The 10,217-nt window shown below is 30.9% G+C and overlaps 3 protein-coding genes across 4 annotated transcripts; all 3 read left to right on the top strand.

The window, feature by feature from the left end:
* Positions 1–113: 113 nt before the first annotated feature.
* On the top strand, positions 114–2,571 carry LOC145742955 (phosphoglucomutase-1-like). The gene has a single exon (XM_082560804.1). The coding sequence runs from the start codon at positions 236–238 to the stop codon at positions 1,913–1,915; it is 1,680 nt and encodes a 559-aa protein (XP_082416930.1). The 5' UTR covers positions 114–235; the 3' UTR covers positions 1,916–2,571.
* A 657-nt stretch (positions 2,572–3,228) lies between these two features.
* LOC145763382 (glutamyl-tRNA(Gln) amidotransferase subunit A, mitochondrial-like) lies at positions 3,229–6,374 on the top strand. The gene is made up of 10 exons (XM_082574822.1): positions 3,229–3,799; positions 3,869–4,017; positions 4,176–4,364; positions 4,508–4,651; positions 4,821–4,996; positions 5,149–5,261; positions 5,344–5,436; positions 5,560–5,639; positions 5,782–5,916; positions 5,984–6,374. Exons 1-10 carry the CDS (start codon positions 3,770–3,772, stop codon positions 6,372–6,374), a joined length of 1,500 nt encoding a protein of 499 aa, XP_082430948.1. The 5' UTR covers positions 3,229–3,769.
* A 201-nt stretch (positions 6,375–6,575) lies between these two features.
* LOC145759384 (caspase-3-like) lies at positions 6,576–9,425 on the top strand. 2 transcript variants are annotated; one of them, XM_082573202.1, is made up of 9 exons: positions 6,577–6,942; positions 7,022–7,064; positions 7,151–7,228; positions 7,331–7,478; positions 7,770–7,920; positions 8,114–8,292; positions 8,384–8,522; positions 8,633–8,730; positions 8,954–9,425. In XM_082573202.1, the coding sequence occupies exons 1-9, from the start codon at positions 6,912–6,914 to the stop codon at positions 9,101–9,103; spliced, it is 1,017 nt and encodes a 338-aa protein (XP_082429328.1). In that variant the 5' UTR covers positions 6,577–6,911; the 3' UTR covers positions 9,104–9,425. The 2 variants fall into 2 exon arrangements, with proteins under 2 accessions (XP_082429336.1, XP_082429328.1); XM_082573210.1 differs by lacking the exon at positions 7,151–7,228 and having other exon boundaries at positions 6,576–6,942.
* The last annotated feature ends 792 nt before the right edge of the window (positions 9,426–10,217 follow it).

The raw sequence follows: 10,217 nt of genomic DNA, 5'->3' as shown, positions 1-10,217 counted from the left end.
TACATTGCCTAAACGTGTACTTTGAAATCTCACGTTTTGTCGTTTAGTCAGGTCGTGCGAATTCTTAAAAGCCTTTCTAGTAATTTTTAAATGGCGACGGGACAGTAGTTATACAATAATTTTTTTTCTAAAGTTAAGGGAAGAAATGTTAATGTAAAATTTTGACTGTCTGACTGTTCACTGTTTTAAAAAACCTAAAAAACTTTATTTTAGTTTACCTTATTTAAAAAATAGGATGAACATTGAAAAGGTAGTGACGCAGGCATATGACGACCAGAAACCTGGCACCAGTGGTTTGCGAAAAAACACTCAAGTGTTTTTAACCAATGCTAACTACACAGAAAATTTCATTCAATCAATTTTGCAATGCATTGATGAAAGTGTAAGAGTTGGATGCACTCTTATTGTTGGAGGGGATGGCAGATTTTATACAAAGGAAGCTGTGCAGTTGATCATACAAATTGCTGCAGGAAATGGTATAGGTCACCTTATTGTTGGGAAAAATGGTATTTTTTCGACTCCAGCAGTGTCTTGCTTAATTCGAAAATATAAAGCTACAGGTGGCATTATTCTTACCGCTAGTCACAATCCTGGTGGTCCAAATGCAGATTTTGGAATTAAGTATAATACATCGAATGGAGGCCCCGCACCTTCCAGCGTAACTGATCATATATTTTCCATTTCAAAATCCTTGAATTCTTTCAATATTTGTCGAGGTGTTGAAGTTGATATTGATACTGTTGGAAGCTATTCATTTACTATTGAAGACAAACCTTTCTGTGTAGATGTGATCAACAGCGTTTCTGATTATGTGGAGATGATGAAAAGTATTTTCAACTTGGATGCAATCAGCGGTTATGTTAATAGTAAAGATGTAAAACTACGATTTGATTCTCTTCATGGAGTGATGGGTCCTTATGCTTCTACAATTGTGGTTGGCGAGTTAAAAGCATCAAGTGATTCTGTGGTTCATTGCATCCCACTGGAAGACTTTGGTGGTGGTCATCCGGATCCTAATTTAACCTATGCTGCTGACCTGGTTGCTAAAATGGGAGAAGGCAATCATGACTTTGGAGTTGCATTTGATGGTGATGGGGATCGAAACATGATTCTTGGTAAGAATGGGTTCTTTGTATCACCATGCGATTCTTTGGCTATAATTGCTGCCAATTACAAATCGATTCCATACTTTTGCAAAAATCAAATGTTTGGATTTGCTAGAAGCATGCCCACTAGTGGGGCTATTGACCTCGTTGCAAAAGATTTAAAGTTCGACATGTATGAGACACCAACCGGATGGAAGTTCTTCGGAAATTTGATGGATGCTGACAAGATTTCTCTTTGTGGTGAGGAGAGTTTTGGAACGGGATCAAATCATATTCGTGAGAAAGATGGAATGTGGGCTGCATTAGCATGGCTTTCAATACTTGCAGATACTAAACTATCCGTTGAACAAGTTGTGAAAAAGCACTGGGAAAAGTATGGAAGAAATTGTTTCACCAGATACGATTACGAGCAAGTGGATACAAGTGATGCTGGCAAAATGATGGAAATACTAAACAAGTATATTGACGAAAAGAGCTTAGTTGGTAAAACCATGGAGAGTGGTGGTAGGTCATACAAGGTAAAACTGGTCGACAACTACAGGTATGAGGATCCAATTGATCACAGCATTGCTGAAAAACAAGGGGTTAGGATCATTTTCGAGGATGGGTCACGCCTCGTGTTTAGATTGAGTGGTACTGGAAGCAGTGGGGCTACTATCAGAATGTACATCGATAGTTATGTTTTGAACTCCGACCCAACTTTGCAAAACCCAGCAGCGGATGTTCTCCAGCCTTTGGTGGAAATTGCCTTAAATATTTCACAAATTCCAAAGCTCACTGGAAGAACCGGCCCAACCGTCATAACATAAATACACAATAAACTCCAATGTATGTTTAGCTTTATATATTTTGTGCCATATTAAAAATTTATTTGTACTACGTAATTGTCAATATTTATTGGTATACTATACAAAAATCTATTTGTTTATTTTTGTTTTTTAAAGCCATTTAAGTGCACTTTTTGAACTACTACTAGTGTTTTGTATTCATGAGATTAAGAATAATATTATTAATCTTTTAGAAAAAAGTTGCCTGTTATAAAAATAAATTCTGCTGTGAACATTATTAAAACTTCTGTCTGTACTTTCACAATATTTTTAGTCATACATTTGAATAGTTTATTGTTGGGTTATATGCTCATTAATGTGGTATGCATGTGGTGAATTATAAGTGGCCTTAATGTAACAAGTGTTAAATATGATACAACTATTTAAAGTGTTTTAAAATCTAAATAAAAATGATATTATTTAAAATGCAAATTCTTTAAAGTTCGAACTATCTGTTGCAATAACTAAACTAATAATATAATACCAACACTATGTTATGCAACAAAAGTTACACAATTCAATAATTTTACAAAATTCAAAATATTATGCACTCTTTTATATATGACATTGTCACAGTATTTGTATACTAAGTAATATATATATATGTTATTCTAATATATAAATGGTGATTATATACTCAAAGCAAATAAAATTTACCTTTTCAAATTGTATGCACAGAACGCAACAGGTCCTTTTAGTGAAACATTTTATAAGGGAAGATTATCATATTTAATATAATTTGTACTATAGTTAAAATTTAAATAACAAAAAGCTGAAACAAGTTTAATTTGTTATGGTTTATGGTTAATATCTCAGAATTTTTTAACAACTGACTGTAAGTTTTAGTTTTAATCAAATTTATTGCTTGCGTATTAACATGTTTGATACAACTCAAATAATGTCTTTAAGTTAACAGTTACTTGTAAACAAGAAACTTACATTCCGTACAAGTGTGGACTACTTGATTTTATGAACGTGACCTTTTTAGCTAAACTAGGCTACCTAATGCTTTTGTTAGCATTTTACTCAGTTAGCTATAAAATGTTTTAAATTTTATACCATTCTAATTGGAATATCGGGGTTGAAAGTTATTCAATTGCGCCTAGATAGGCTAAACCTGAATTTGCAATTAATTTATGTATTGAAATTTGAAAATTATATTGCATTTGGCAACACTTATTGTGTAATACGTTGGGGAAATACCCAGATAATCCAGCATGTTTTGGGTTAATACTTTGACCTATACTCTGAATGTCGTGGGTCTGATTGGAATTACGTCAACAATGGTACTTACTGTTATGCGATAGAAACTTTACAAATACTATTATGACGTTTATAAACACGTGAATTTCACTCAGAATTAAATATTTTAACCTTATTATTTTAAAATGAAAATCGATTAAATATTACTACGCAATTTACCTAAAACAAAAATAGCGTGTTTTTTGCATGAAAGAAGTATAGGCAAAACGCTTTTAAACCGTTTAATTAGCTAGATTTAACTCTTGTGCCAGTTAAAAATTCGTTTTTATAGGTAAGTAGAGGTATGGCTTTAGTTATTTTATACTATGATACTGAGCTCCATTAGTTGGTATTTGGTCACCATTCTAGATAAATTGCGTATTTATATTTAATAGATTTTCATTTCTAAAATAATGAGGTTAAAATATTTAATTCTGAGTGAAACTCACGTGTTTATAAACGTCATAATAATATTTGTAAAGTTTCTATCGCATAACAGTAAGTACCATTGTTGACGTAATTCCAATCAGACCCACGACATTCAGAGTATAGGTCAAAGTATTAACCCATGTTTTGGTTTAAATATGATAAAATATGGATTTTCTAAATCAAAGCGTTCGTCAGGTAATATAAATAAACAATTACATGTATAACAATCTATAATCCTACTTTAATGTTTTCACCGAAATGTAGATTGCTAATCTAATTCGCAATGGCAAGATATCACCAACAGAATTGTCTGAATTATGCCTTAAAAGAATTGAACGAATAAAACCACTGAATGCATTTATTTCTCTCACCAATTCAAACGAAAACCACCAACACAATAAAACAAAATCAAGGTAAATAGTTAATGTTTTTCGATTGGGATGTTAAGTTGTTCTGTAAATTTAATTAAACAAAAAAGTCTCTTTTAGTCTTCTTGTTTTAAATACTTTTTAGACTTATATATCTTCTTAAAATTAACAAAATTATTATTAGAATATTTAAACTTTTACAGAGAGCCTGCGCTATTTGGAATTCCATATTCCGCCAAAGATAACTACAGCACGAGAGATTTGCCAACAACATGTGGCTCAGTAATGCTTAAGGAATATGTTCCAACCTACAATGCAACATTGATAGAAAAGTTAAACAAAGCTGGTGCTGTACTACAAGGAAAAACTAACATGGATGAATTTGCTATGGGGTGATATACATCTAATTAATAGATTAAAAATATGTAGTGTCATTTTTAGTTAACATAAGTTTTGATTATAATAAATTTTGAAGATAATAAAGTATATTTAGATAAACATTTATTGATTTTTGTACAACTTATATTCAATACAGTTCTGGTGCTGTGGACTCTATATTTGGTCCTGTAAAAAATCCCTGGGTGTATAATTATGACAACCCAGAAATTTGTGACTTTCATATTGCTGGGGGAAGTTCAGGTGGAAGTGCAGTTGCTGTTGCTACTGGAGCAAGTTTTTTGTAGGGTTTGGTGTCCTTGCCTTCTGTAACCAATAAATAGAACTCTACTAACATTTTTTATAACAAACCAATTAGTTTATTATTAATATACAATTGTTTAAAGCTACTGTTTTATTAAATGTTTAAATTCCCCAAACTATACATCAAATATAATTGAAATATTTTTTAGTGCTCTAGGTTCAGATACTGGTGGATCTGTAAGGATTCCTGCATCATTTGTTGGTGTTTGCGGTTTGAAACCAACCTATGGTTCTCTATCTCGACATGGTTTAATATCACTAGTTAACTCCATGGATGTGCCTGGAATATTTGCTAGAAATGTGGATGACATTGGTTTTGTATATAGTAAGTGTTAGTAATTTTTCTATTGCTAACAATAGCAAACCAAGTTTCTATTGAATTAAAATATATGTTTGCAGTGTTGTTTTTAAATAGTAAACTTACCTGTACATAAATGTATTTATTGTATCAGAGAACAGCAAAATATATTACTTTAGACTTAATAAAAGGCCATGACTTAAGGGATTCTACAACTGTACCTTATATTGGTGAAGATATCCAAATAAATGAAGACGAAAAAGTTAAAAATTTGGTTATTGGTATTCCTGAGGTAATTACTTAATCAATATTGCCAATCCGCAAGGTATAATTTAAATATTTATCTTATATATATAAGTTATTAAAAAACCTAGGAATACCATGGGCCAGGTTTATGCAGGGAAGTTCTTATGGCTTGGGATTGGGTAGCTGGGATATTTAATAATGCCGGAGCTAAAGTTGTCAAGGTATTTGTTTACTATGCAATTTGTTTCACTAGTTAAAATGGCTTGCATTTTAAAAATGTAACTATAAACAAATTTTATTTAAAAAAATGCAGTTTAAAATTTACTTATTGCCCATTATTTAAGGTAAAAATGCCGCACACCAAGTATTCAATCAGATGCTACCATGTTTTGTCATGCGGGGAAGTAGCTTCAAATATGGCTCGGTACATGACTCCCTATTATATAGTATTTTTTAACAGAAACATTGCTATGTAACATAACTTTATTAGATTTTGAATGTAGTATCAACATTGCATTTTTTTAATAAATTATTTATGTTGTTTTTACCTTTTTTTCATTATCTAGATATGATGGGCTACAATATGGCCATAGATCAAAAGGAAGATTTACAGAAGAACTTTACGCAGAAAGTCGAAATGAAGGCTTTAACGAAACTGTTCGATCTAGAATTATTGCGGGCAACTACTTCCTTTTAAATGAGTAAAATACTTACAATTGTTTTCTAGGCTATATAAATCTACTTTAAAGTTTCTAACCATTTTTTTAGAAACTTTAAAGAATATTACGAAAATGCATTAAAAATTCGGCGTTTAATATCCCAAGACTTCAAAGAGGTATTTCAAAACAATAGCTTTGGAAATAACGGTGGAGTTGATGTCTTATTAACTCCAACGACTATATCAACTGCTCCGTTATACAAGGACTTTATAAATAAAAGTAACAGGTGGAGAACTGCAGAACATGATATTTATACGCAGGCTTCTAATATGGCCGGGGTACCTGCAGTTAGTATTCCTACAAAACTGTCCTCACAAAAATTACCGATTTCGCTACAGTTGATGGCTCCGATGTTTAAAGAAAATAAGCTTTTAAAAGTTGCCAAATTTGTGGAAAATGAAGTCAACTTTTCGTCTTATATATCAACTTTTAATAAATAAAAAAAAATTGCGGTGTGATGTTTTTATTTCCTATGAATTTAGTGCTATTAAATTTTGATTAGTTACAAAAAAAAACAGACGCGAAAACCTGTATAATGAAAGTTGTATAGGCCTTGTAAAACGAGAACCTTTTTATAGCGATGGCGCAATTGGTAATATTGATTGTAGTATGAAATATTCAGTTCAGAAAAATATTGATTATTTCCCCTTTTCGCTGTTGTGTGGGTACTTTTAAGCTTGGATTATGAAATAGATCGTTGTTTAGTTAACTTATGTAGTGAAATAGAACGTTGTTTACTTTTTTTTAATTTAGCTGATTAGTCATTACCTGATGGTGTAATTCCCTTATAAGAAGTTGAAAACAAAGACAAACACAGGAAACCACCTACAGTCAAATCGAACTTCCGCGTATTCTTTTGTTACGTTGTATGATTTAAACACCAGACAACTGAAAATTGTAGTCAGTACGCAAAGTAAAGAACATATACAGACGTACTAAACATATTAAAAACGGAAATATTAAAAAATTATATTTGAATGGAAGGTGAAATATTAAAATCTAATCCAGGTATATACTATATTTTGAAAATTTACATTATGTATGTTTTAACAATTTCTGAAGTTGATTTTTAATTATTTTAACATAGATAAACTTTCTGCTGGCCAGATACTTGCATCCTTTGTACCAAGGTAAAATAAAGTTTTGTATATATATTAAATAAAAAAAAGGAGTTTTTGTTGTTGTCTTATATTAATTGTTAGTGATGTTAATTTAGTTTTTTAAAAAAAGATGATGAGGTTTCTTTAGAAGACATACTGAGTACTCAAAACAGTGGCACTGCCAATAAAAACAAGTATGTTGTAATTGCAATACCAGTTTAATCTACTACTGTCATCAAACCATAGAGAAGGCCAAATTACCAAATTAATAACAAAAATATATGTTTGATATTTAGCGGAAATCACAATGTAAAACCAGATGCATTTGATATAAACACCGAAACTTTTCTTGACAAAAATGTTTTAGAGAATTTCGAAGCAGAGTGCTTTAAATACAAAATGAATCATGAACATAGAGGATGCTTTGTTATATTTAACCATGAAGTAAGTTGGAAAATTTCGAATGTATTTTGTTATATATATTTCTTTATCCTCTATGTTGGAAGGTCTCCTAAACATAATGCAACATCAGTTACCCCAAATCATTCTCTAGTTGTCTTTGGCAGTTTAGGATATTATAAATTATAATTGCCTGATAATTAGGCTGTTTATTAAGTATTGGTTTAGCAGCAGTTGATGCCATTGAAATGCCTACAGCATGAGAGCAGTATTTAAACATGTACACAATAATGTGTATTAAATGAACATTTTGTAATTAAAATACTATTTTTTTAGGAATTTGATCAACATCTGCAAATGTCAAAAAGAAATGGAACCCAATTAGATGTTTCAAGTTTAACTTCAACAGCTAAAGTTTTAGGTTTTGAATATATAAAAGTATTTAACAATCTTAGAAGAGAAGCTATTCTAGAATGGGTTAATGCCCGTAAGTCTAATAAAATTAATTTAAACAAGATACTATAATAATTCGGTTTTAATTATTATTTTTTTCTGTTTGTTTCAGTGGTTATCATTATTGGGTTAAGTTGTCTTTGAGTGGAGTTTTTCATAGTTAAGCTATCCTTATATAATATTGATTGGTCATATTTTTCCTATTTAATACTTCTCTTGGTTTTTAGTTTCAAAAGCTGATCACTCAACATATGATTGTTTTGCTTGTGCTATTCTCACACATGGTGGTGAAAATGATGCCTTATATGCAGGAGATCAAATCATGAAACTGAGTGATTATACAGGACCATTTACTGCTGACCAATGTCCTTCGTTAGCAGGAAAGCCAAAATTATTTTTTATACAGGTATACAAGCATTCATGTAGCCAATTGTTTCTTAAAAAAAACACTAGATATTAAAATATAATTTATTAAATCTTTTTTATACCTAAACTAGGCATGTAGGGGTATGAAGTTAGATACTGGATACAAAAAGAAGGTTTTAAAAACCAGAATGTTAAGCAATCCAGTCTCTGTCAAAGAATATTCTATACCTGCTGAGGCTGATTTTTTAATTGCACATTCCACAGTTCCAGGTATGAATTACTTTCGTTATAACTTTTATTAAACATTTTTTTAATTCTTTTTTTAAATAAAAAAAACTTTTTATATTTTTCAAAAGTTAAAATATATGGTTGTTTCTTAGGCTATTACTCTTGGAGAAATGAGGATAATGGATCCTGGTTTATTCAGTGTCTTTGCAAATGTTTACAGCAGTATTACTCTACATCAGAAATCATGCAGGTATTGTTAGATTATTACTTGGTTCTATTAAAAAGCTTGCCTAAAATATATTTTACATGTAGGTACTTTATTTTTGAAAAACGATATCAGGGTGGTATAAAATTTGGGAAATTTAGGGTTTTTTTGTTGGGGAAATGTTTTTATTTTATATTTAAACAAACATATTTTCTTAGGTGTTTTTTATACTACGTAGATCTTCTAAAAATACTAAATTTTTTGTTAGATAATGATGAGAGTTAACCGGATGGTGGCATTTTGTTTTGAAAGTTATCAGGACGAGAAAAAACTTGGTCACAAACAAATCCCTTCAATTGCAACCAGACTTACTGCTGAAGTATTTTTTACTTTCAAGTATAAAACATCTGATGTTTAAGGTGTTGATAAATTTATGACAATTTGTTTGTGATTGTATTATTCATCTTGCCTAAAATGATTTTTATATAATCTTTTTTTGTTTATATTTTTATAAATGTATTACTTCAATCCTACTGTCACTGTTAGTTGTTGCTAATAGAATGTTATCATATAAGTTGCTTAACAGCATGTTTTGCCATGGCTGCTGCTTTTTAAATTTTAATTGATTGCACAAATCAGCCTATGCAAATTTATGCAATTGGTTTATTTTTAAATGCAGATTAATTAATGTTTGTATTGTAACGGGTTTTGTTATAAAATCACTCAATTTTATTATGTAATCACAGTTGTATTAACTTAATTGTCCTTATTCAAATAGAATCAAGGTTAAACACAATACATATATACAATAACGCAATATAATATAATATCCCTATTCCAAATTTAACTAAAAGATTATACTAAACTATCAGATCAAAAGCATACACTAAAAGTACCAACACTTTACAAAAACGATAAGAAAAGTGGCTCATAGATACGGTAAATTAAAGCCACAAGGTAAGTTAGAGCCCCCGAGGAAGTGTAAGCGTCAAAAAGCGCACAAAGTTCGCTACATTCCTCCCTTCCCAATATTTAAATAAGAATCAATACAATACATTACACAAGCGATATACATTAAAACTACATAAACATTAACACGCACCACATAATACAAATAATAAAACGATAATCAAAATGCGAACTTTATAAAGACGAAACAACAACCATTTAACGAAGAGAAATAATGATATATACAACGATAATAATAACACCATCAGATAGGATGTCTGTGTTTTCAAATTTGTGGAATAATAGTTTGTACCGGTGTATTGCTTTGACCATTATTGTTTCGATACCAGTTGGTTGGCAACTTTAAACTATAACGCCATAACCGGTTTCGATTGACGACTTTTGATTGATGTTTTGGTGAACGTCTGATCCGGTACACCACGTCGTTAATACGCTTAATTATCTTAAATGGACCTTGCCACGGCGACGACAGTTTTGGGGATAGACCATTTTTTCTTTGAGGGCAATGCAGCCATACAGGTTCCTGTTCGTTTAGTAACTTTGTCGCAGTTGAACGATCGTAA

This window comes from Corella eumyota, chromosome 1, assembly GCF_963082875.1.
Source record: "Corella eumyota chromosome 1, kaCorEumy4.1, whole genome shotgun sequence".
Classification (NCBI taxonomy): Eukaryota; Metazoa; Chordata; class Ascidiacea; order Phlebobranchia; family Corellidae; genus Corella; species Corella eumyota.
This window is presented reverse-complemented; position numbering and strand designations above follow the sequence as displayed.

What these genes read in the sequence shown, in the direction of transcription:
- LOC145759384 (XM_082573202.1), top strand. Translation starts at nt 6,912, where the DNA reads ATGGAAGGTGAAATATTAAAATCTAATCCAG. An exon ending in AATATTAAAATCTAATCCAG is followed by an intron (nt 6,943 to 7,021) that starts GTATATACTATA and finishes ATTTTAACATAG; the next exon opens with ATAAACTTTCTGCTGGCCAG. An exon ending in TGCACATTCCACAGTTCCAG is followed by an intron (nt 8,523 to 8,632) that starts GTATGAATTACT and finishes GTTGTTTCTTAG; the next exon opens with GCTATTACTCTTGGAGAAAT.
- LOC145742955 (XM_082560804.1), top strand. Translation starts at nt 236, where the DNA reads ATGAACATTGAAAAGGTAGTGACGCAGGCATATGACGACCAGAAACCT.
- LOC145763382 (XM_082574822.1), top strand. Translation starts at nt 3,770, where the DNA reads ATGGATTTTCTAAATCAAAGCGTTCGTCAG. An exon ending in GCTACTGGAGCAAGTTTTTT is followed by an intron (nt 4,652 to 4,820) that starts GTAGGGTTTGGT and finishes AATATTTTTTAG; the next exon opens with TGCTCTAGGTTCAGATACTG. An exon ending in GTAGCTTCAAATATGGCTCG is followed by an intron (nt 5,640 to 5,781) that starts GTACATGACTCC and finishes TTCATTATCTAG; the next exon opens with ATATGATGGGCTACAATATG.